Source organism: Canis aureus, chromosome 2, assembly GCF_053574225.1.
Source record: "Canis aureus isolate CA01 chromosome 2, VMU_Caureus_v.1.0, whole genome shotgun sequence".
In the NCBI taxonomy this organism is placed as follows: domain Eukaryota; kingdom Metazoa; phylum Chordata; class Mammalia; order Carnivora; family Canidae; genus Canis; species Canis aureus.
Genome location: NC_135612.1, coordinates 31,249,593 through 31,275,454, shown reverse-complemented (window position 1 = coordinate 31,275,454; position 25,862 = coordinate 31,249,593). Strand labels below are relative to the sequence as shown.

General features: G+C 35.1%; 1 protein-coding gene across 4 annotated transcripts in view; it reads right to left on the bottom strand.

Moving 5' to 3' along the window:
• The window catches only part of CERT1 (ceramide transporter 1), a 105,334-nt gene that overhangs the window by 53,646 nt on the left and 25,826 nt on the right, over positions 1-25,862 (bottom strand). For all 4 annotated transcript variants that reach the window (XM_077867857.1, XM_077867850.1, XM_077867870.1 and 1 more), the window contains exon 3: positions 20,213-20,329. In XM_077867857.1, the coding sequence (XP_077723983.1) occupies positions 20,213-20,329 (117 nt within the window). The remainder of the gene's footprint in view (positions 1-20,212; positions 20,330-25,862) is intronic.

Sequence of the window (25,862 nt, the reverse complement as noted above, 5' to 3'; positions counted from 1 at the left end):
TTACTCACATAGGACACCCAGTGCTCATCATAACAACTGCCTTCCTATCCCTGACTCACCTCTCTCCATCAACCCTCAGTTTGTTTTCTATTGTTAAGAGTCTGATGGTTTGTTTCCCTCTCTTTTTTTTCTCCCCCCCTTATATGTTCACTTGTTTTGTTTCTTAAATTCCACATGAGTGAAATCATACGGTATGTCTTTCTCTTATTTCATTTAGCATAATACACTCTAGCTCCATCCCTATCACTGCAAATGGCAAGATTTTATTCTTTTTGATGGCTGAGTACACACACACACACACACACACACATACACACACACACATCTTTATCCATTCACCAGCCCAAGACATCATTCTAATTGAAAAATGTTCTTTTAGGTTTAAGAACATTAAATTTTCATACTGGTTTAATTAATAAATAAAATGTGCTGCCATTTTTATGTAAAAAGATCTTAATACCAATTCAAAACATTTTTCCAGGTCAGTATCACTTTATTCAAAGGAGGAAGAAAAAATGAGAAAGGGGAACAGGGATCCACAACTGAAAAAGTACACAATAGCTTATGGAAAAGAAGTAAATATCTTTGGCAAAAAGACTAGAAATTTATTCACATGAAAACCAGCAGTCTCTTAAAATTCACACTTCTAGTATATACCAGTTGCCAAACATTCAAAGTGAAATTGTCATACTTCAATACTGCTTGTTTATATGAAATACTCTAAGAAAGACACTGCAAGATGTTTTTAAGTATCAATTTACTAACAAATTATATATAAACTTAAGACTGTATGGAATCAAAGTTCTTTTCCAAGACTTACCTTACCCTACACCATTCCACATCCACATCTCAAAGCAAAGCAGTGATGAAGCAAAGTATTTTTGTACCAGGAAAAATTAATGGAAGGGTAAATAAAGCACGCACTTTATGTAAACTATACCTCAAAAAATTGACTTTTTTTAGAAGATAAAACTAATCTGTGACAAAAGAAAGTAGGCCTGGGGGCAGTGGTTACAAAGAGGTACAAGAAAATTTGGGGGTACAGATTACAGTTGTCTAAACTCAACTGTCCAATTAAAATGGATCCATTTTAAGAATATAAGCTGTACCTCAATAAAATTTTAAAAAGGTAAGCTTATTTCAATATAACAGAACCCCAACAAAAGAGAATTCTAATTACAACAATCATATATTTCACAAAAAAATCAGATTTTTAAAATAATGTCCTTAAGCTATTAAGATTCTTCACCTAAAATGGCTGTAGTTTCTTCTCTCTCTTGACAGTAACACTAACTTTCTAAGTGTGGTGCTTCTACACTTTAACCATATTGGTTTGGTAAACTTTCTCAGTAGATTAAATATTGAAGACTGGAATTAAAAATAAGAATTTATCTGTAACAGGCGAAAAACATAAGGTACTTCTTAAGTCACTTATCAGACACATATGGTCATTCATTTCTAAAAAGAAATTAATCTGAATTGACTTTATTTAAATACAAAAACATACTATGATTTACAATAAAAATTTTATGGTATTAAAATAGATTTTGGATATCTATTTGCAAAATATTCAAAACCAAACAATTTAAAACTTAAATGCATATAAATACCCTCTCCATCTAGTTACTTTTAATCAATGAGTCTTAGAGGTAGCAAAAACTGCTTATTTTTTAAAGATCTTTTCTTTCAAGATCTTAGAACAGAACAGAAATACAACAAAGTTTTTCTAAAGGTTTCTTCACCATAACATACTTATCTCGTCTATTTTTTTCATGTTCCACTATTTCAAAACAAGTAACATTTCCTCACAGCTAAGAGAACAAAGACTCCACTATAGCAATATTGACAGTGTTGTACATTTAAAAAAAATAAATAATAAATGTATGTGATGGCTGATATTTTAGTGTAATTGTATTTCTACCTCTAATAAAGTTTCACTTAAATAAATTCCATTATGAAGTATAAAAATCATTCCAAGGAAAAAGAAATAAACTATACGCAATTGTGCTGTTATGCAATCTAAATAATGGAGACTCATTTCTCACTCTATTTCAGTCAATGCATTAAGATAACTTTAAATACAAATAAATGCTTAACAAATATACATATATTCACAGATGAATCCTCACTGCTAAAAATCTAGTCATTCTGGAAATGTCTATTATTGTGCCAGTAGTACTGACATTGCATAAAATATTCCTGATGGTATTACCACAACATTTAGAGTAATTTTATGACAGTCACAAAATGGATCAAATCATTTTTGGGAGTCACAGAATAAAAATAAAAGAACACTCTCATTACTTTAAAGGAGTATCTTCAAGCTGTATAATTAAGCTTGATTTCCTTTTGTATTCACATGACACGGGCATGATTTAGTTTCTGATTTCTCTAAAAAAAATCTAATCTATCATAAAAGATATTAATATTTTAAAAACATCTGGTCATAGATGCTAAAAATATTTCTAAAAGAAAAGTTATAAAACTATCCTGAAAAGGGTAGTGTTCCCAACATCTCCTTTGGCTTTACAAGATGTTTACTTTGAAGGCAACAATATTCATCCTGAATTTGTAAGATAGCTTTTTTGAAAGTAAAATGGGGTGAGGGAAGCAGGATGGAAATGTGAAAAAATTACTTTATTGTCACAAATGATATTGTGTTAAATGTTCTTAAAACTTATAACATGCGGGATCCCTGGGTTGCTCAGCGGTTTGGCGCCTGCCTTCAGCCCAGGGTGTGGTTCTGGAGTCCTGGATGGAGTCCTGCATCAGACTTCCTGCGTGGGGCCTGCTTCTCCCTCTGCCTGTGTCTCTGCCTCTCTCTCTGTCTCTCTCATGAATGAATGAATGAATGAATAAATAAAATCTTAAATTTATAACACACTTTCAAAATCTCATTGGTATGATTTTGGGACTAATGTTTCAAAGGTATGCTGGATTTTTCTTAATCCCACTCACTGTTCCACAAGAAAAAGAAGCTGAGCTTACTTAAAACCTCTAATTACTAAAACATAATATTTTGAAAACACAAAATTACATCTAAAATTAGTAATTCCAAATAGTTACTGCAGGAATATTTTTTCCATTTCAATATATCTGCTTAAACATCCTAATAGAATGCTTTGTAAAAATATCTTTTCCCAATTTGCGTGTTTGTAAATCATATTCCTGAACATGTTTGCATAAACATAGGATGCTCTTTTTTTGCTCAAACATTTAACTGTACACGTCCTATGTAGAATAGGCTCTTTTTTTTTTTTTTCTAAGATTTTGTTTCTTTATTCATGAGAGACACAGAGAGAGAGGCAGAGACACACAGGCAGAGGGAGAAGCAAGCTCCATGCAGGGAGCCCGACGCAAGCTCCATGCAGGGAGCCCGACGTGGGACTCAATCCCGAGACTCCAGGATCAGGCCCTGGGCTGAAGGCAGTGCTAAACCGCTGAGCCACCCGGGCTGTAGTTTACTGCCTTTAAATACTGCAATGAGACCACATCTTTATTATAATATTCCTTTTGTTTAAAACCAAAAAAAAGAAACCTCTAACAACAAAAAAAAACGCACAATCTTTTGGCCACTAGAGGGGATCAGTACCACTGGAAAGTAGCAGTATACGTGGAAAATTGATACGAAGGTTACTATTGGTCAAAGAACAATAGTTACTTCTAGATTCCTTAATGTGTACCTTTACCTTCTGTACCTTGACTTTTTTTTTTTGTACCTTGACTTTTAACGAAAATTAAAAGCATGATAAATTAAATCATACTATTCAAACTTACGAATTTAGTAAGACAACAGAAATGCCTAAGAACTGATTTAAAAAGAAAACTTCCTCAAAGTCACAATTAAATTCTGTATTTTGGCTTAATCAAGTAAGAGATAAGCTCATATATTATCATTTTATACAAGCTGTTCATCAACCGATCCAAAGGTAGTAGTTAAAAAAATACAGCAAAAAGGCTGACTTATTTTAAATCATCTAGTTATTAGTGGCATAGTTCCCTCTACCCTCAACTACACTGTCTCTTTCTATTTTAATTATGGAAAGAGACAATTATACAAGATTAAAGGCCAACAATAGAAATTAATGGAGCATTTTCCAGAAATTAAAATTCTGAAACCTATAATAAAACCAAATAAGCTTGCTATGTTGTGAACATCCATACATCTTACCTTCAATATTATTTCAAAGCAAACCACATGAGCAAACCACAAGATACTATTTAAATCAATAGAACTGTGATTTAAAATACCTTCTAAATTGCAGGGGCAACAATTTTATTTTTGTCTGAGTCAACACAAACATATTATTTGAAATATGAAAATTTGGTGTAATAATTCATGCCCATAAACATTAAAATCTTATCTATTTAGCTTTATAAATACTTATGAACCATCCCCCCACCAAGAGCAGTAGCCTCCAAGGTAGCAAGAACACAAGATAAAGAGAAGGTTCTAGTATTACTTTAACCACCAGACAACTTTACGTCAGTCACTACCTTCATGGGGTTAATTTTCTTACCATTAAAATGCTATGTGTAGTCTAGGACTGTAATTCTCTGAACAAATCTAAATACCAAAACTTAGGCTAAAAATGTACATATGCAATGGGGGCCAAATGTAAGGCAGCCCTTTGCTGAACCAGATGGAAAGATATAACAGAACTCTTTGATACAATGTACCAGATTAGGAGAAGGTCAACAACCTACAGTGATTTCCAGGAATTGCAGTACCTCATGAATTAAAGAAATTTTAAAATAGATTTAAGAAAATTGTATTAGAGAGGATTTTATCATATTCTAACTGCCTAAATCCCAGCAGCACTCCAGTGAGTATAGTATTTGCTTACTCTCAAGATATTTTTCTCAAACAATACTAGAAAATAGAACATTTGCTCAGATTAGTCCCCGATTTTTTTTCTTCTCAGATCCTAGTCATTCTTGTATCATAATTTAAAACCCAATATCAAATAGACCATTTGAAGGTCATTTATTAGCATTTTCTTCTCCTGGAACATGAGATGAGCTTTCCTTCACAGAAATATCTAAATAGGCCAAGTGCTATAGTGAGATGAGGCTGGAAGAGTAAAAGCAAGTTCTTGTCAAATACCCCAGTTAAATGTTAAAAGAATGTTAAATAAGGAAATGAGACACTGCCTATTTTAATCCAAAATACTACAAAAATGCCCAAATACAATATGGTATTGTAGAAGCAGATAGTAACAACAGCTACCTCCACTTTCTTGACTTCAGAACTTCCTTTCTTGCTCTTATAACTTAGAGCTTTGAATTCCATAATACATCCTTGTAGCTAAAGGGGAAATTAGTAAGCTACCAAGTACTTCCTCTGTACCAAAAGCTATTTGACACAACCAATGACACAAAAGATAATTTTAAGAACTCTGACACTGTGAAATTCAGACTTACCTTTTTAAAAAAATTCCTCCTTCCTTTAAAGGAATCTGGAGGTCCAACTGTCTTTTTTGTGACATTAAAATGGAGGTGAGAAATAACCAAATAACTAACAAATGAAGTGGTATAAGGGCAGTCTGTTAAACAATTTTCCCATCCTCGTTTTAGAAAACAAATACTAAGGGTTAGAGAGATCTTTTCTGTTTTGTTTTCAGAGGACAGCTGATAAGGGCTAACTTTCTAAAGAAATAGATGTGTTAGATATTAATTCCAGAGAACCACCCTGAATAAATTATAACAACGGTAAAAGCTAAATTCGGGATATTTACTTTGTACTGGCATGATGTCAACCCTTTAAAGCCATTATCTCATTTAATTCTTTTATTTTTTAAAAAAAATATTTATTTATTTGAGAGATAGAGACAGAGAGAGAGTATGAACAGGAGGAGGTAGAGGCAGAGGGAGAAACTGACTTCCCCCTGAGTGGGAAGCCCAGCATGGGGCTTGATCCCAGGACATGACTTGAGCCAAAAGCAGAGGCTTACCCAACTGAGCCACCCAGTCATCCCTCATTGAATTCTTTAATATCCTATATGAAATAGATACTGTTATGATATCCATTTTACAGGTGATTTTATTTAATGTCTTCAGAGTCACACCACTAGTAAGGGAGCCAGGATTTAATTCCAAATTCAAGTACCCAGGGCATCCCCGGTGGCCCAGTGGTTTAGCGCTGCCTTCAGCCCAGGGTGTGATCCTGGAGACCTGGGATCGAGTCCTGCGTCGGGCTCCCTGCATAAGCCTGCTTCTCCCTCTGCCTGTGTCTCTGCCTCTCTCTCTCTCCTCCCTCTCTGTGTCTGGCATGAATAAATAAAATCTTTAAAAAAATGTATTAAAAAACAAATTCAAGTGCCCAGGATGTTAATCATAATGCTATACTGTTTCAACATCTAGAGACTTTGATTCTAATTGTTTCAAATCTCTTTCTAAAATCCTTCCTGAGGGATGCCTGGGTGGTTCAAGGGTTAAGCGTCTGCCTTTAAAAGCTCAGGGCATGATCCCGGAGCCCCAGGATGGAGTCCCACATCGGGCTCCCTGCATGGAGCCTGCTTCTTCCTCTGCCTATGTCTCTGCCTCTCTCTCTCTCTGTTTCTCTCATGAATAAATGAAATATTTTTAAAAATTCCTGAAAAAGCCCAAATGTCCATCAACAGATGTATGGATAAAGATGTGGTATGTATGTGTGTCTGTATACACACACACACACACACACACACACACACACACACACAATGGAATACTACTCAGCCATCAAAAAATGAAATCTTGCCATTTGCAATGATGTAGATGGAACTAGAAGATATTATGCTAAGTGAAATGAGTCAATCAGAGAAAGACAATTATCATATGATCTTACTCATATGTGGAATTTAAGAAACAGAAGATCATAGGGAAAGAGAGGAAAAAATAAAGATGAAATGAAAGAGGTAAACAAACCATAAGAAATTTTAAATCATAGAAAACAGGGTTGCTGCAGGGTAAGAGGGATGGGGTAACTGGGTGATGGACATTAAGGAGGACACATGATGTAATGAACTATGGATATTATATAAGACTGAGGAATCAATGACCTCCAGCTTTGAAACCAATTGATACATTATATGTTCATTAACTGAATTTAAATTTTAAAATATCAATGTAAAACCATTCCTGAGAATAGTTCTATTGATAAGATTTTACTGCCCCACTTCCACTCTAGTTTTTAAAAGTAGTATTAGCTTGTTATAAGGAAAAAGATACAAAATTATCTTCAATCTTGTAACTGAGAGTTACTATTCACTCTGGTATATTTCCTTTTTTTTTTTAAGACTTTATTTATGAGAGAGAGAGAGAGAGAGAGAGAGAGAGAGGCAGAGACACAGCAGAGGGAGAAGCAGGCTCCACGCAGGGAACCCAATGTGGGACTCAACCCCAGGACCCCAGGACCCTGCGCTGGGCCGAAGGCCGACGCTAAACCGCTGAGCCACCCAAGGATCCCCATGGTATATTTCCTTCTTATTCCCTGTACATCTCTTGCTCAAAACCTTACTGAGATAAAGTTTATATCCTCTTTTCCTTTTTATCTAATAAAATTTTCTCCTTACAGTATAGCTTTGTTAGTGTTTTACTGTACCATAATTTTGGTATTGTTTGCATATTAGTAGGCCTGAAGATATTTTTGGTTTTTGCATTTAGTATTTATCGACTTCCTACATAAAGCATTTTTCTGCAGGTTAATTGTATTTTTATGACCATTTCTCAGAAGCAGATTGCTAGAGGTTTTATTTTATTTTATTATTTTATTTTATTTATTCATGAGAGAGACAGAGAGAGAGAGAGGCAGAGACACAGGCAGAGGGAGAAGCAGGCTCCATGCAGGGAGCCTGATGTGGGACTCTATCCCGGGACTCCAGGATCATGTCCTGAGCTGAAGGCAGATAGATGCTCAACCACTGAGCCAACCAGGCATCCCACTGATTGCTAGGTTTAAGGATATGACCACTTTTGATATCCCTTGTCAAGTGCTTTCCAAAAAGACCGCACTCATGTACATTCCATAAGCAGAATATGCAGGTCTTTGTTTCACTGCAACTTTACCAGTATTATTAGTTTTTTGACCTCCTTTTAAGTGGGATCGATTAAAAATGTGCTCTATGACTTTACTTTTTGTTTCTATTTTTGTAGAAGTGATATACATTTCCTGTAACTATTTCAAACAATATAGACAATACTGAAAATTACAAAAGAGAATGAAAATTTAGGCTGTTTAGAAATGACCACTGTTGCTTCTTCTAGATACTTCTTTGCATGTACAGCCTTACATTTGTACATAAATGATACTATCCTGTTTTGTATTTTTTTCTTCCACTCAGTAATATGTTCCAGGTATTTATTTCATGTTTGATATAAATCTCGATTCCTCCCCTACTCTTAAGAAAGGAATGCATATCTTTTTTGGTAATTTTAAGTTTGGGGCCAAAGTCCCAGAATAATAAAGAATGTTCATTTGCTGACCTTTGTTCTATGTGTATATATTTCTTTTAGGGTCTCTTTGGAGAATTTAGGGTTCAGTTTCCTTGGCAAATTATAATCTTACATTTCAATAAAACTGCAAATATTCCTTAAACAATGTAAAACCTGTATTTTCTCTTACTGGGACATTTAAGGGAGCTTCAAAAGTAACAATAACTGTTTTGCAATTAGATGAAAAGAATAGAATGATGCCCTTTTTTTTTGCGATGTGCTTTTGGAACTTCTAAAAGAAAATATGCACTGGTCCTTTTTTCCTAGGGCAAATCATAAAATAAAAAAAGTTAAGAGAGTAGCACTGATCCTTTGTTAAATCTGCTACTAGCTCTTTTAAGATTTATTTTCCCCTATTAAGTGTTCCTAGAGTAGCAATATAAAGGAATAGCCTGCCTGTTTTGTGGGTGAAGGAGGAATATGGTAGCTAACATTTACCTAGCACATATGATATATAATATAAATACTACAAAGTACTGTTAAAGATTTCTTCACTCTGAAGCAAACTTCTTATTTCCTTGTTTATTTCAAGTTCCACTATTTTGAAACAGGTAATATTTCCTTACAACAGAGATGGGCTAGAACAAAGACACCCTTTACAGCAACATCAATGTAATACATTTCTAGTAATTGACTGTAAATGAATATGGATGTTGACACTAGTTTAGTGTAATTATATTTCTCCCTTTAACAGTGCCTTATATGCAAAGTACGGACTTGATCCTATAGGAAATAGGAATCCAAACAGGATTTAAAACTGGAAGTAAATAACCTGATATTTATTTTTCTTTTCTTTTTCTTTTAAAAGATTTTCTTTGTTTCTTTATTTGACAAAGAGACAGAGAGAGAGAGAGCAGGCATTCACAAGCAGGGGGAGTGAGTGGCAGGAACAGGGAAAGGGAAAAGGAGGCTCACCACGGGGCAGGGAGCCTGACACGGACTCAATCCCAGGACCCTAGGATAATGACCCGAGCTGAAGGCATATACCTAACCCACTAAGCCACCCAGGTGCCCTCAGATATCTGTTTTTAAAGGATTATTCTGGCTAGAAAGGATTTTTAAGAGCAAAAAGACTTAAAAGTAGTTAGAAAACTGGAGAATTTATCCAAATGAATCACTTAGTGACCAGAACTAAAGAATGGCAGTGGGAAAATAGAAAAAGGGAATTAAATGATGACAGTATCTAATTACTCCTTTATCCCTCTACAGACCAAAAGATTATTTCTGAAAAGAAAAAGGAACTAGGAAATGAGCAGTGATATAAGCTTTCCTATCAACAATCATATCTTGTCTCTCAAGGTCATGAAAAATGGTAAGAACTGTTTTCAGCTAGGATAACATTTTAACCTGCAGGATATTCATTTATTTTGCTACCTATTTTTATTGTTTCTAACCCAAAGCTTTCACCTTCAATTCCAAACCAATCCAGAATATTTACTGGATAATAAAGACCATATGAGCAAAGTTATTTCTTAGGCTATTAGTTAAAAAGATTTGATGAAAAAGAGCAGTTTTGTGCTCTCTGATTTAAGAGACATTTCTCTCAGATCATGTCCAGTATACTCAGCAAGTAAAATTAAAGAACAGTTTGACGATGTCAATATGTGTAAGCCACTCCCATCCACCATTACTTTTATAGTTCATTAGAAAAAACAGAATCCCATCTGTTTTGGTGAGTATCAGAAATATTCTCTGATTAAAAGTTCAAATACAAATACTGTAAAAACAAAAACAAAAACAAAAAAAACCCCACCAAACTTTTAAAGCATAAAGCCTGATTTTAATACTTTCTACAGCAAGGACAGTTATTGAACTCTAGATTAAGTATCATTTTTTAAATCTTATCTAAAGAAATATTTTATAAGCTAATTATAGACTAATAAAGCATGGAAAAATAAGCTGAAAATCTAGTAAAATTCATCTAAATTGCTAGTAGCAAATGATGTAGAAAATGTTAGGGTTCAGAGCCAATAGCTAAGAGAGAATCCTTGAGACGTTTTCAGTGCAAAAAGCATGGGGACAGGACCTGGTGGGCAGCAAGAGCTGCACTGGGGTTTGATGGGGGACTGATTACGTATTTTCAAGTTGGAAGAGGGTTACAGACAGCACAAACCTCCAAGGTATTTTGGAAACAAGGTTTCCAGGATGTTGAGGGGGAAAAGGTTAGGAAACGGTCATCTATTTCTATTAAAACCCTGTCATGGGCAGCCAAGGTGGCTCTGCGGTTTAGCGCCACCTTCAGCCCAGGGTGTGATCCTGGAGACCAGGGGTCGAGTCCCAGGTGGAGGTCCCTGCAATGGAGCCTGCTTCTCCCTCTCTCTGCCTGTGTCTCTGGCCTCTCTCTCTCTCTCTCTCTCTCTGTCTGTCTCTCATAAATAAATAAATAAAATCTTAAAAAAAAAACCACCCTAGTCATGAGACTCCCCCTTCAGATGTGTATCAGTGGAGCATATGCTTGGAGGACAATTGTTACCATGTGACTTTGAGGTAGAGATAAAGGAAGTTTCCAAAGGAATTTTTAAATGTCAAAAGTAGACTTACAGGACTCTGGGGGATTGGGATTATGTTAAACTAAGATTACCTTTTGCCCTCAGCAAAGTATTAATATTGAGGCAGCTGAGTTCCTAGAGGAATGTCACTCTGCCTGTTTTCAAGGACTTGTCAAAAGGCTGTAGGCAGTAAGGAAATTTTTTCTTTTGCTTTTGTTTTCCACATCAGCAAATATATGGTATTATAAAAATTTGCAAGTATGGTAAACGTTATACAAAATTACAGATTACATCTTCAGAACATTACTATTTGTATAGCCAATTCCACCCTACCCTTTAAGCACAAGTAAATATGCAATTAATTATAAATGGACCAAGAGTGGCCAATTCATAGTAACCTGGAGTGAACAGGCAATTAGATTTTCGTAAGACATTTACTTTGAAAATGCCAAGAGATTCGAGCAGTTAGGAGTAGGAGCTAAAGCTGAAAAGAAGCCAAAGAGGAAAAGGTCATGACAAACCAAGAAAAAGGAACTAAGAGTGGGATGGGAGAACAAAAGTTATCAATCAATAGGGACTATGAAAGAGGGAGAAGAACAGAATGAAACTAAGTTACATTAACCATAGGTGGGGTGGCAGGTGATAGGATAGTGAGTTTTCCCTACAGTAAGAGCACTGCAAGAGTTAAGTATACAGATCCAGTTTTCTTTTTTTAATTTTTTAATTTTTCATTTTTTTTAATTTTTATTTATTTATGATAGTCACAGAGAGAGAGAGAGGCAGAGACATAAGCAGAGGGAGAAGCAGGCTCCATGCACCGGGAGCCCGATGTGGGATTCGATCCCAGGTCTCCAGGATCGCGCCCTGGGCCAAAGGCAGGCGCCAAACCGCTGCGCCACCCAGGGGTCCCCCAGATCCAGTTTTCTTTGCAAGTAGTGCACCCTAATTTTTCTTGGTTTATGGAAATATTCCCATTTATCAAGGTTTATATAGGTTGGCCTGTAGTCCCTGTAACCTAAAAAGCATAATTAAAATAAATGGACCTATGACATCAATACCCATGTAATCTTTTCATATTTTCAATATTCATTTGATCTGCACAACCATGTTCAGCATTAGCAGATATCGCAAAAGTGGTTTTTAAAGTATCTGCACCAATTTACATCCGTTGCTCCACATCCTCACCATCATGTGGTTTTAAGTCTATTTTTTCTTTTTCTTTATTATTATTATCATTTTAAAGTGACACTGCTTGGTGGCAAATGGTATCTCACTGTGGTATAAATTTGCATTTTCTTGATGACTAATGACATAGAGTACCTTTTCGTATTGAATATCCTGTTTTATGAAGTGCCAATTCAAGTCTTTTGGCTATTTTTGTTTTTATTTGAGCTGTGAAAAGTTTTCTTACCCATCTGTGGGGCTCTCTCTGCTCCTTTTGACAAAATGTTGTCAAGCTGTATCTCAACTGGCTACATGGTTAATATGATTAGCTACCTCAGTATCTTCTTTCTTTCACTGATGTAAAATCCTTGAATTCCTCTTTTACCATCTTGGTAAAGGATAAACACCTTCCACAGATTAAAAAAAAAAAAGGGATGGATGAAAATTATAAACTAATGACATTCCCTCTTTTCTATATGATATACTTTATTGAGTATTTACACATCATATGAAGTACAAAATGCAGATGTCACCTCTGGCAAATTCAGCTTTCAAAATTTTAGGTAACAAAAACTTACAAAATTATTTTAAAAGCCCTTGAGAGTTAAATTATTTTTATTCCAGAATACTAAGAATATTAAAGGGGGTTGGTATTTTGTTTTCCTTGATTTCATTCCAAACCTCGAAAGTGCTGACTGGCAGTGTGACAGTATCTACGTTAAGGTGTTAAAATTTTTTTTACTACTAATGTATGGATTACTACTGCAAGCAATTTAATAACTAACTCTCACTGGTAGGAACTGACCAAATTCTTGACCATAATGATTGAAATATCCAGAGACAAAAAGTTTTTTTGCTAATTAATGTAGCCCAGTTGTGATCTCAACTATGTGGGATTTTTTTTACAACTTCTATGAGCAAATGACACATCCTTGACTACTCTGGAAGCTGCTAGATTTGCACTTCTCTCAAAAATTAAAACACATGAATATAAAGGAAAAGTAAAATTTGATTCTATCTTCTATCACCATGGTAGGATGCAAACAGGTAAATAGAGAACTGGTTGTAATCCACCAATCCTGTGAAATTATTTACACAAAGAATGCACTGGGGGTGCCTGGCTGGCTCAGTCAGAAGAGTACATTCTTGATCTTGGGGTCATGAGTTCGAGCCCCACACTGGGTATAGAGATTACTTAAATAAATAAAAACTAAACTAAACTAAAAATAGTAGTTAAAAAGTTATATTTGCATCCTTAAGTCTTTACCAAGTAAATCAGATTTAAAATGCAAAACTAAATTTATATAATAATTTATAAAGCAGAGAAGTGTAGAATGAATGTCTAGTACCTATCTGTTAAGAAAATTTTCCAGTATTATAGTTTATTAAATATGGCAGAAATAATGACTTCATATGACCTTGATATTTAAAGAGTGCTAAAAAGAGGTATATTTTGCCATCTAGCTATTTTAAAATAGTTTCCTAATACGCTTATGTCAAATTATTTTTTTAAAGATTTTATTTATTTACTCATGAGAGAGACAGAGAGACACAGAGAGAGGCAGAGACACAGGCAGAGGGAGAAGCAGGCTCCCTCTGGGGAGCCCAAAGTGGGACTCCATCTCGGGACGCGGGATCACGCCCTGAGCCAAAGGCAGATGCTCAATCGAGGCTCTCAACCAAGCCACCCAGGCATCCCAAACTTATGTCAAATTTAAGACAAAAGAGATTAACATGTCAAATAAGCAGAAACTGCTCTTAAAAATTGAGACAAAGCATCAAAATTAAGTTGATTCTGAGATAGGAGGGAAAATTATTTCATTATGGCAAAGAACAACACAGTTCTTAAGAGGTCTTTAAAGTGAGTCCTGGGCATCATTTAGGTGGCTCAACCATGACCTTATTTTGGTAAGAAACTTCTTTCGTACTCCATCTCATTTCAAGCAAAATGTGTAAGTTCTTTTCAAAAATTGTTTTCCACCTAATTCCCTCAGAAATCCCTTAACTTCTCAAGCTGAGAATAAAACTTTCTTCTGAAAGTATTCAATGGAGCATCAGATAGGAATTAGTGGTCCTTCACATAAGGATATGAGGTAAATCCATTCATATTAAATTACAAAACAACTGCCTTCAGATTCTCACTACAGAAAATAAGCATTTATAATAATTACCATTTGGATTCTTCCTCCCTAACTGTGTATCTTCCTATGACTCCTCATGTCTTGGATAATTTCCAAAATGTGGGGAAAGTCTGCGTGGCTCATGATCACCAAAATTTCAGATCTACTAAGGTTGTCCCTTATGAAAATAATGTAATGTCATGATTACCACAAACTCTGTCACAGCCAAAAAGAGTTAATTTTTTCAACATGATTCTTAAATCTGCCAGAAGGAGAGCCTTCCTGCTAGTTTTTTGAGGGTTAGGGAAGTAGATTTCTTTCATGGTAAGAAGAAACTATGTTTATTCAAAATCACATTTATTGCAATTAAAGATCCTAGAATAATCCTATGATTCTTTTAAATAATAGCATCAATAGATAGCTTATCACATTTCCTTGATAAGCTAATCATGCAAAAAAAATGCTCACAGAGGCCCTTGGATAATATACAGATCCATCTACTAGAAAAATGTTTAATCCAAATAATCCAAATTAAAAATGTTTAATCTTTACATTCATGTAGCTTTTAGTTTTCAAATAATTTTCACAAACATCTTTCATTTGGCCTCAAGACAACATGAGAGATGGCCAAAAGATTAAAACAACAACAACAACTTGTCTTTAAAAATCATTTACTTAGGGGCACCTGAGTGATTCAGTTGGTTAAGGGTCTGACTCGATTTTGGCTCAGTTTATCTCAGGGTGATGGGAACCAAGTTCCATGTCGAACTCGCTCTGGGCTTGGAGACTCCTGAGATTCTCTCTCTCTCCCTCTGTCCCTCCCCTCTACTCACTCTCTTGCTCTTTCACGCTCTCTGAAAATAAAATAAAAATCTTTTATTTAGTAGTGTCTCAAATTTTAAGGAGAATCAGGATACAAATGCGCTCCACACAATAAAGCAAGCACACTATTTCAAAATAAAATTACTGGTCAGGTATATATATGCCCCTTGGTATATTTTAAGTCAAAACAGAATCTTGCATTTAAGAATGACCTCAAGAATTTCTTTCTTTCACAGGGACTACTGTCTAATGTCACCCCAAATTATGAAACTTCTAATATGATGACAACATTTAAATCACAAAATTATCTTTTAAAAACTTTATTTCTAGTGAGCAAGTTATTTTGCAATGAATACCAAGGAGAAAAAACAACAGCAGACAGAGAATATAGAACCTACTGTATTTCTGTCAGTAATCTAACACCAACCATGAAGACTGAAGGAAAAACAAAAATTTCAAAAATTATAAATTTCCCTCATAAAATTTGTTTTACAAAATACTGTAAATTATGTCAACGGGAAAATTTAGTGTCCAATGTGTCGTTAATTCCTAAAAAGTGGTGCATCTGAGTCTTTAAGGAGCTTATGGTCTAAAATAAACAGTAGTGATATGAAGAACATATAAAAACTATGGGAGGGGTGCTTGGGTGGTTCAGTCGGTTAAGTGTCTGCCTTCGGCTCAGGTCATGATCTCAGGGTCCTAGGATCGAGCCCCACATTGGGCTCCCTGCTCAATGTAGAGCCTGCTTCTCCCTCTCCCTCTGCCTGTAGCTCCCCCACTTGTGCTCTGTCAAATAAATAAATACAATCTTTTAAAAAAAACCCACAAAACTATAGGAATACTGTGATTTAAGAAGTCTGACAGTTTAAGTAAACAAAATATATTTCACATGAATACATGGGAGAAGTGCTTGTCGGTCAAAAGCTCTGGTTCTCAGGTCACACAGACCTGAGTCTGAAAGCCGGCTCCTTTATTAATTAGCAATTTGACCTTGGACAAGTTATTTAACCTCTGTTTCAGTTTCTTCATCCATAGAAATAGTATAGTAATGTAAACCTTGTAAGACTGAGTAAAAGGAGATAAGGTATATGTTTATTACCATATCTAATATATGTTAATCCTCAAAAATGTCAGCTATTACTATCACCATCACCACCACCACATTATTATTGTCTTGTAAGGTAGAACTTTTGGTGTATTTGAGTGTGCGTGTGTGTGTGTGTGTGTGTGTGTGTGTTAAATAGACTGATAGTAGAATGAGTAAATACAGGCCACCTGGGAAGGAAAGAACAGAAACCTCCAACTTCTCCCAGATATTATAAATTGCCAAAACCTGTCAGGGAAGCCCTAACAAAGGCTCAACAGCAAGAAAAGGAATGAAGGCCCATCTGATGACATCAGAAGAAAAAAGGCCCACTGTTCCAAGTTTTGTGTCATTTTAAGGGCAGGTGGTATAATGAGGAAGTAAATGTAAATGGAATTGAGTGAGCTGGAAGGATGGGAACTCATCAACTTTGAAGTATAACACTTTGGGTTTATCATGACTGGCTTACTTTGCTTGCTTTGTTTTTGTTCTGTTTTTGTGGGAGTAGGGAGGGTGGTGTGAGGGTGAAGGCACACAAACAGGATACAGTCATCTTTCCTTCTCTAAGTAATGTATCAAGGTCATGCAGCTAGTAAGTAGTATAAGCAGCAGTGCCAGGATTCAATCCTGTATTTATCAGACTTCAAAATCCACCATTCAAACACTAAACAGTAAAATGTTCTTTTTGACAGTCCATGGGTGGAAAGATGAGTTCCTGTTTGTCTTGCACATATATGGCAGAGCTCAAATGATACAATCTAATCTGCAGGAGGTAAGCTTATGGGAATTATTTTCAAATATTCACCTTTTTTTTTTTTTTTTTTTTTTTTTTTTTTAAGTAGGCTCCACACTCAGCATGGAGTCCAAACCAGGGTTTGAACTCATGACCCTGAGATCAAGAGCTGGATGCTTAACAAACTGAGCTACTCAATCACCCCTCCAAATATTCAGTGTCTACCAGTAACTAAAAGAAAGCAGAATCAACATAAAATTGAATCCAAAGAATCCATAAACTAAAAGGTAGTAGAGTCTCAGTCAACTTTCTTAAATTTAATCTAAACCTTGTTTCATCGACTCCAAAATAGCACTTCCCTCACCTCTCAGGACAATAAGGAAAAAATAAAGCACATGAAGTACATAATGCACTAATTAGTACTTGAGTGATCCTCAGTAAATAGGAGCTCTATCATAATCATCACCATGCTTTAACGATTTGGTATTAATTTTGAGTATCAATATAACAAATGCATACTTAAATAGTAAAATTACTAAATTGAGGTTCCACATTCAATATCCTTTAGGGATACTGAAGAACAAATTAAGAAACATTTCCTCACTACCTCACTGTTTCTGGCCTATGGGGAAGAAAACTTTGTTGATTATGTGTGGTGATAGCATTTGAATGTTCTCCCTCTTAAATATTAATTTAGTAACTCAAACAATTTATTTTTGAAATTCATATTCAATTCAAATTCATATTCAATTTATAAATTTTCACTGATATGTTAGCACATCACATAATTTACATTACAATTAACTATTAATAAAAATTAACAATGATTTCTCCTTCCTTGTCTATGAATCAACTACTTTTAGAAATCAGAAAAGTCTGTGCAATGTATCTGAAATCCTGTTAAAAAAAAAAATGAAATCCTGATGTTGAATCTTTTTAAAAATCTTTTCCTAAGAACTTAAATTCACCAAAAACCTGATGTCTCAGCTGAAGTCACACTGCTCTCAGACACAAAGATTATTACTATTATTATTTTTTAAAGAATTATTTGAGAGAGTGCATGCGAGCAAGTGGGAGGGGTAAGAGGGAGACAAAAAATTCTCAAGCAGACTCCCCACTGAGCAGGGCTTGATCCCAGGACCCTGAGGGAGGATCATGACTTGAGCTGAAACCAAAAGTCAGCTGCTTAACTGACTGAGCCACCCAGATGCCCCCGAGACTCAAAGATTATGCTTATCCATTGTTCAAAGATGCAAAGAAATCAATGATATGGAAGAAATATATGCTTTTTGCATATTTCTTCACTCAAGGAGAAAATACAAAATGGAAACTTGCAGAGAATTCTGGTTTGGCTTTACTAAGAAAAACAAGCAAAATAAAATATGCCTAATTAAAAATACAGAAAAAACCAGCCCTGTAATCTATGTTAGCTGATTAAGGCTTTAAGTCACAAGTTAAAAATTAGTTCTACTTAATAACATCTTTAATCATTAGTAAGAGCCCTGGACCTGATTAATAAATACACAATACCATCTCTTTACAGGCACATTTAGCAACTCTCACTGAATGCAGAATTCTTCGTCCAAAAACAAAATGTATAATTTAATAAATTTAGTTGTCACTCCAAAGCCCTTTCTTTTTCCACTGTCATAAATGAGAAAATATATCAGCCACTCTGGTAAGTAACCGTACATATGTTATCTCATATATTCCTTATATACACTAAGAAGAGGTAAATTATCACGCCCAGTCGTATCTGGTACACAGCAGAAGATGTAGTGTGAATCCAGGTCGGCCTAGATTCAAAGCATTCAGATTTTGGAATTCTAGCTCCTCTATTTTTTTTTATTTTATTTTTTTTTATTGTTTTAGCTCCTCTCTTTTAAATACTAGAAATCTTTTTCCCATTTTCTCCATTTTTAGACTCCTTTCTGAAGTAATAAAATCAAGATAACTAATATAAAATTTTAAGATTTTAAGTAATCTCTTCATCTAACATAAGGTTTGAACTCATAACCTTGAAATCAAGAGTCGCATGCTCTTCTGACCGAGTCAGCCAGACACACCAACATTCACAAGATTTTAAACCAGTATAACACTAAAGCTAAAACAGAGGGGGGAAAATGGGTATCACAGCCAGCTTTCTTTACGCCAAGAAAAATTCATAATCAATATCAATAAGAATTTGCCTGTGCTACCTCAAATCAGACAGGTTTTTCTTGTTTTAGAGTGTGTATGCATGTTGTGTGGGTACATGTTTTGCACCTGTCAAATGACCAAAACAGGTGTTTCAACTACAACTCTATGAAACCCAAACAAACAAGTACAGACAAGTATGTGAATAAGTACAAAGTTCTCTTAAGTCACACTCAGGAATAGCATCATGAATTTATACCTTTCCCTATTCCTTGTTTTATCATAATAAACTGAGTTAGCTAATAATGCAGATTTAATATCACACATTTCTTTAGTCTACTTACCACTTATTCATGTTTTTGTTTTTAAACATTTTTTATTTGAGAGAGAGAGGATGGGGGAAGGTGGTGGTGAGGGAGGCACAGGGTAAGGGAGAAACGGACTCTCTGATGACCAGGGAGCCCATGCAGAGCTTGATTCTTTGAGGACCTCGAGATCATGACCTGAGCTGAAGGCAGACGCTTAACTTACTGAGCCACCCACGTGCCCCTTATTAAATAACAAGAATGCGGATTATACATCTATATAAGAAATACATTCTAAAGGTTTACTATTAGCTTCCTATTTACAAAAATTAAATGACAAATGTTTACACTATGAATTTACCCAAAAGGCTACAGATGACTATAAAAACAGTGAAGCTTCTAAATATTATGGTTATACATTCAATATTATTTCACAAACCTTTTATCCAGATCATACAAAGGCATTTACTATGGAACAAATCCTAAGTATAAAAATCAAGATTTGTTTTACTTAAAAAAAAAAAAAAAGGGCACATTTTGTTTTAATTAACAATGAAAACCATTTGTTGGTGTGCCCCTCAATTTGCTACACTGGGTCCTGCCTAACTCATGATCATTTAATAAAGCAAATTAGATCTTAAAAAAAAAATTAAAAACATTTGTCATAACAAATTCCCTTAGAGCAACTCAAATGTTAGGAATAAAATTATTTCAAAAATTTGTATCTGTACTACTTTGATCTTTACTATCCAAATAATGTTCGACTTTTTAAAAACACGTTACATCTCAAAACTTCTTAAAGAAAAAAAGTAAAACTTTTAAAAGGAGTTACTACTACCAGTATCTTGCCTAATCCTCCACTGACAGGTAAACACTAGAGCCTCTACCTTGTGCTGTTCGATGGCATCTATCCACTGTTGTCTGTGATCCGGATCTTGAGCACGAAGATACCAAACGCTATCATTTACGCTAATATCAAATCGACATTCATCAAAATCATGAGGCTGTGGAGAAAAAAGTAGAAAATGAAAAGCAAAGCTAATTATATTCTCAGAAATGTTATACCCAAGAGCAAAAACATGAACATATCCATTCTGGCTGGTGGGTGACTCCTGTTATTTTTCTATTTATTTTTCTACTCAAATAACTGTTTTTTGAAGATCTCTCAGATAAAAAGCACAAGACACAGTTACCAAAAACTAAGTTTTATTCACTACTCCTACAAACGAGTTGGTACATAAATATATTTCAAAAAACAGAGCTAATACTTTCATCAAATGCTTTGAATTAGCTTAACTAGGGGGAACATCACCATAAGCACACACACAACAAACCCACCAAAATAAGCTTTAGGGAAGATGTTTACTACTTTTTTCCATGCCTCCATTACTCAAAAAAAAAAAAAAAAAAAAAAAAAAAAACTCATGGCAAATAGTTGTATTTCATTAAATGTGATAAACAAAATACATTCTGTCACAAAATAATGTTAACATTTCCTTCTAAGTATCTCAAATTAACTTCTAACTTTTTAAATGTCTTTGAGAACACCAGGAGAGCTTCCAATGAGAAGAAAAATAAAGTAACATTACCATTAGACCTACGTTAGATAAAAAAAAAAAAAAAAAAAAAAAAGACCTACGTTAGAGGACACTGCCTATAACAGAAAGTAAACATTTAGTGAAAATATTAATTACTTGGTTCAGTCTTTTCCATTCTTTGTGAGAATATGTAAAATGAGTATTTTATATCTTTAATTTTTGTTCAGTAAATTAATTCAAATATGATTGGACCCATCACATATAGCACCTCTTCTACTAGACATAGTATAGAGAGTGAATCAATTTCTTCTCCTGTGAATAATCTTAGAAAAGAGAAAGTCCTCTCTGGTCAATGTAATAATAAACTTATTTGATGAACAGAATCTACATTTTGTATTTCCAAGATTTATCATTTATTCTTTCCTCCTTTTAAACAGCATCAATCTTTTATCTCATCTGTTTAGCAAAAATACTGTAACTCCACAATTAAAAAAAAAAAAAGATTATTTATTTGACAGAGGGAGAGCATGAGAGCACAAGCAGGGGGAGAGGCAGGTAGAGGCAGAGGAGCCCGATGAGGGGCTTGATCCTAGGACCTGGGGATCATGACCTGAACCAAAAGCAGACACTTAACTGACTGAGCCACCCAGGTGCTACTGCCATACAAAATATTCTTTAGATTACAAAACAGATTTCTCTTTTAAAATTAAGACAACAAATCATAGATCTGACTGGCTAAAGGATGTAAGTTAAGCATTTTCTGAATCAATGTGCTCGACATCACAGTTTGGACTATGGATAGTCAAGCCTTAAGAATGGAATCCAGTTACCAAAAAAGGTTTCTTGGAGGAGGGAAAGAATATATACTATCTGAAGAACCAAGTAAATAATTTAACTGATCAGTCTACTATTCTGAATGGCCCAGAGATTTTTAAACTTTCACTTCATAATCAGTCTATTTCTAGCTACCATTCCTGAAAATGTCTTACAGTTGACATCTTCAAAACTTCCTCACAATCTTCCAGTGAGTAGTACAATGCCACATTTAAAATATTCCTGAAAACAGAAACCCACCACAGGCTTCCTGTGGATATGAGTGACTTAATAAAATCTAAAATCAGTATGTAAAATTTGCCAAATTTCTAAATCTGCCAAGTATAAATTATGATCTCTTCTCCCTGCTCAAAGTTTAAAAATGTGGAAAATGTCAAGCTTTAGATAGAGCTGCATAGAAATAGAAATAAAATGGTAGTCTAGAAAGCTGGAATTAAAGAATCTGGTAGCTTCAACTGAATGTCACCATTGTGATGAATGCAGTATCTTCATACCCATACACAGAGATGGTAGTTAACAGAAAATGTATACAAGGTAGCCAGTTCCACCATCAACAATTTGACAGGTAGGTGGCATAAAAGAGGGATATATCAATTATCAGGTGATAGAGTCTGTGAACATAGAAGCCTTGATTTCCCAAAATGTGTAAAAGTGAGGGAAGCGATGCCTACAGGGCAAATGACAGACTTCTTAAGAGGACATGTTTTAGAAAATATTGAAGTCTAGACAACTGAGCTTATATCGCATGTCAACGTACATACAACACTCCAACATAAAATAGAGAACTACTTGATTCAAACACAACTGCAATGAACACAAATGAGATTACTTTACTCTCCCCAAAACCAAATTGTGTCCCCAACGAGAAAGCCAACAACAAAAAAGGAAAATATCAAGGAAAATGTAGGTGAGCCTCACACTTTACCCTGTTAAAATTTATTGCAAGGGATCAAAAAAAATTTATCAAAACGTGAAATGACACTTATATCTACTGTCTTGGTGTGTCTAAGTCAGTTCTTTCAGTTTCTATAACAAAAATACCAGTAAGTGTTACAGGGAGCTTAAACACAAATTTCTCACAGTACTGGAGGCTACAAGTCCAGATCACAGTGCCAGCATAGTAGTGTTTGAGGGTCCTCTCTCTGGTTTACAGATGGCTGCTTTCTAACTCTGTCCTCAGATGGATGACAGAGAACTCTGTGGTCTCTTCATCCCCTCAGAAGGGTGCCAATTTCATCATGTGGTCTTCACTCTCATATCATCTAAACCCAATTACCTCCCAATGGCCTCACCTCTGAATGTGATCACAATGAGAAATTAAATATTCAACACAAGAATTTTGGGAGGACACATGCATTCAGTCTAAAGTCTTCACTAGCTATTAAAAATAATGTTATAGGAACAAGAGGTATAAATCCACAAAGAAAAAGAAAGAAAAATTTTCTACAAAATTAATTAAAGTTTTATTTATTTGTTTGATAGAGTGAGCGAGCACAGGGGCACAAGTGGGAGGGAGGGGCAGAGGGACACTCAGACTCTCAGGGAGCCGGCCGTGGAGGTCCATCCCAGGATCCTGAGATCAGGACCTGAGATGAAGTTAGATGCTTAACCAACTGAGCCACCTAGGCACCTCTCGACAAAATTTAAAAGTAGAATGTGGTAACTGAGTTATTTGGCTTGAGAAAGCTGAAAATTAAGCATCTACAAGAAAAAAGAAGAGAAAAGAAATCAAGCCAATTTGTATGCAATGACAGAAACGCAAGGGAACTGGAGATAACAGGTAGCCATAAAAGTAAAAGCAAGGGTGTAGCTGGAAAAAAATAAGATCAAGAGTCATTTAAAGGTGCAATTAAACCCCGGGAATTCTAAGCATTGGTTACTACTCACCTACCATGGTGCAATATTAGAGGCACCACCCCTACCTCTGAGAGAGATTATATCAGTTTTAGAAGTAGGGACAGTCCTACACAGCAGTGGGTGTGGGGAAAGGAAAAAAAAAAAAAGCAGATACGGAAATATTCATATTTATTTTTTTCCCCTACCTGACTTCCAGAGAGCTAGCACCCACACAAGTTCCTTCTATCCCCTTCTGCCCATTGGAAGATTCTTCTATGAGAAAATTAAGTAGTCCAAGAAAAAAGGCATAAAGTAATGATATTTAAGGGTTTCACACCCAGGCACTTAATCAGTATGATAGTTCTAAACCATGAACATAAAGAAACATTTACCTTTCAAATCTGGTAGGTATGTGTCACCAAAATGAGAGAGTAACCAAGAGAAGTCAGCAGCATTTGAGATCCAGGAAAAGAAGCAGCAAAGGGACTTCCCAGGAAGACAAGGAAAATGCAAGAAGCAGAGTTATGGAAGAGACTCCAAAGTCTAGATTAGAACAGTATGACAGGATGCTTTAGAAGAGATTTCTCTGGTAGGGGCAAAAGTGGAAATGAAAAGACTATCTAAAAGGTTAAACTCAGGGGACAGAATGTAAGAAGACTTAGAAATTCAAAGAAAGTCAACCGAATTTTTAATGAACTTTATCATTAATATATAGTAAACTTTATCGATTTTAATCACTGCCACAATTAAGATGGAAATGTTTTCATTTACATAATCCCTTCTAAAGATTCCTCATGTTCTCTATATAATATCCCTCCCTCTGCCAACACCTTCCAGAAACCAAGAATTTGCTTTCATCTATTTATTAGTTTGCATTTTTAAAGAAATTTATGTAAATGAAATCAGTATGTACTCTTATGCCTCAGTGGTTTTACTCAGTATAACAATTTTTGTATTCATTTTGTTGTGTCTTACAGTAATTGATTCTTTTTATTGCTGAGTTGATTTATAATGAATATAACATTTTGTTTATTCACCTGTTGAAAAATTGCTTCCACTTTTTTATTTTGAATAAATGATGTGAAAATTCCTATGTTATATGGATATATATTTTTACTTTTTTTTAAGATTTTATTTATTTATTCATGAGAGACACAGAGAGAGGCAGAAACAGAGGCAGAGGAAGAAACAGGCTCCATGCAGGGAGCCTGATGTGGGACTCAATCCCGGGCCCCTGTTATCACGACCTGAGCCAAAGCAGATGCTCAACTGCTGAGCCACCCAGGCGCCCCTATTTTTACTTCTGACCTAGGATTGGAATGCCTAACTCAAAAACGTAGGTATACATTTAAGGAACTGCCAAAAATAGTTGTACCATTTTACATTCTTACCAGTAGTCTAACAAAATCCAGTTATTTCACATCCTTGTTTGGGCTTACTTTTGGACTCTACACTGTTCCACTGATCTAAATGTCTATTCTTGGGGTGCCTGGCTGGCTCAGTCAGTAAAGCATGCAAAACTCTTAATCTGGGGGTTTTATGTCTAACTCCAAAAACACTAAATTATTGCTGCGTAACAGTCTTGAAATCATGTAGTGTTGTCTTCAAACTTTACTCACCTTTTAAAAACTGCTTTGGCTAATCTCGGTAGTTTGCATATACCTATGTATTTCTAGATACATTTAGTACCAGGTTGCAGTGATTCCATAGGTTTTCTATAGATTAATATGGGAATGTGTGATCTCTTAACAATATTGACCCTTCCAATCCATGGACATTTCTCCAATTACTCATGTCTTCTTTATCTTCACAATCTCATTTAGTCTGTACTGTACAGGTACGATGCACAATGACTGATTCCTAAGTAATGTCTTTTTTAGGTTACTATACATAAAATTGTTTTTAAATTTCACTGCTTACAGTATATAACACATTTCATAATTGTAATATTAACCTTATATTCCATGATTGTGCAAAATTCACTTAGTACATCTGCCACCTGTTTAAATAATACACCTAAAGTAACCTACAAAACAAAAACATTCATGCCACCTGCAGTTTTCCTTCTGCCTTTCTGATCTTTATGCTTTTTTGTATCTTTTTCTCTTGCCACACTGAAATGACTAGGATGTTCAAAACAATGTTAAAATTGAAGTGCTAAGGGCAGACATCTTGCCCCGACCTTAATCTTAGGAGAAACACATAAAATATTTTGCCATTAAGCACGTTGTTAAACTATGAATTTTGTTCATGTCCTTCATTAGACTGATTTTCCTTTCTACTTCTAGTTACCTAAGAATTTCTTTTTTAAATTTAAATGAATGTTGGA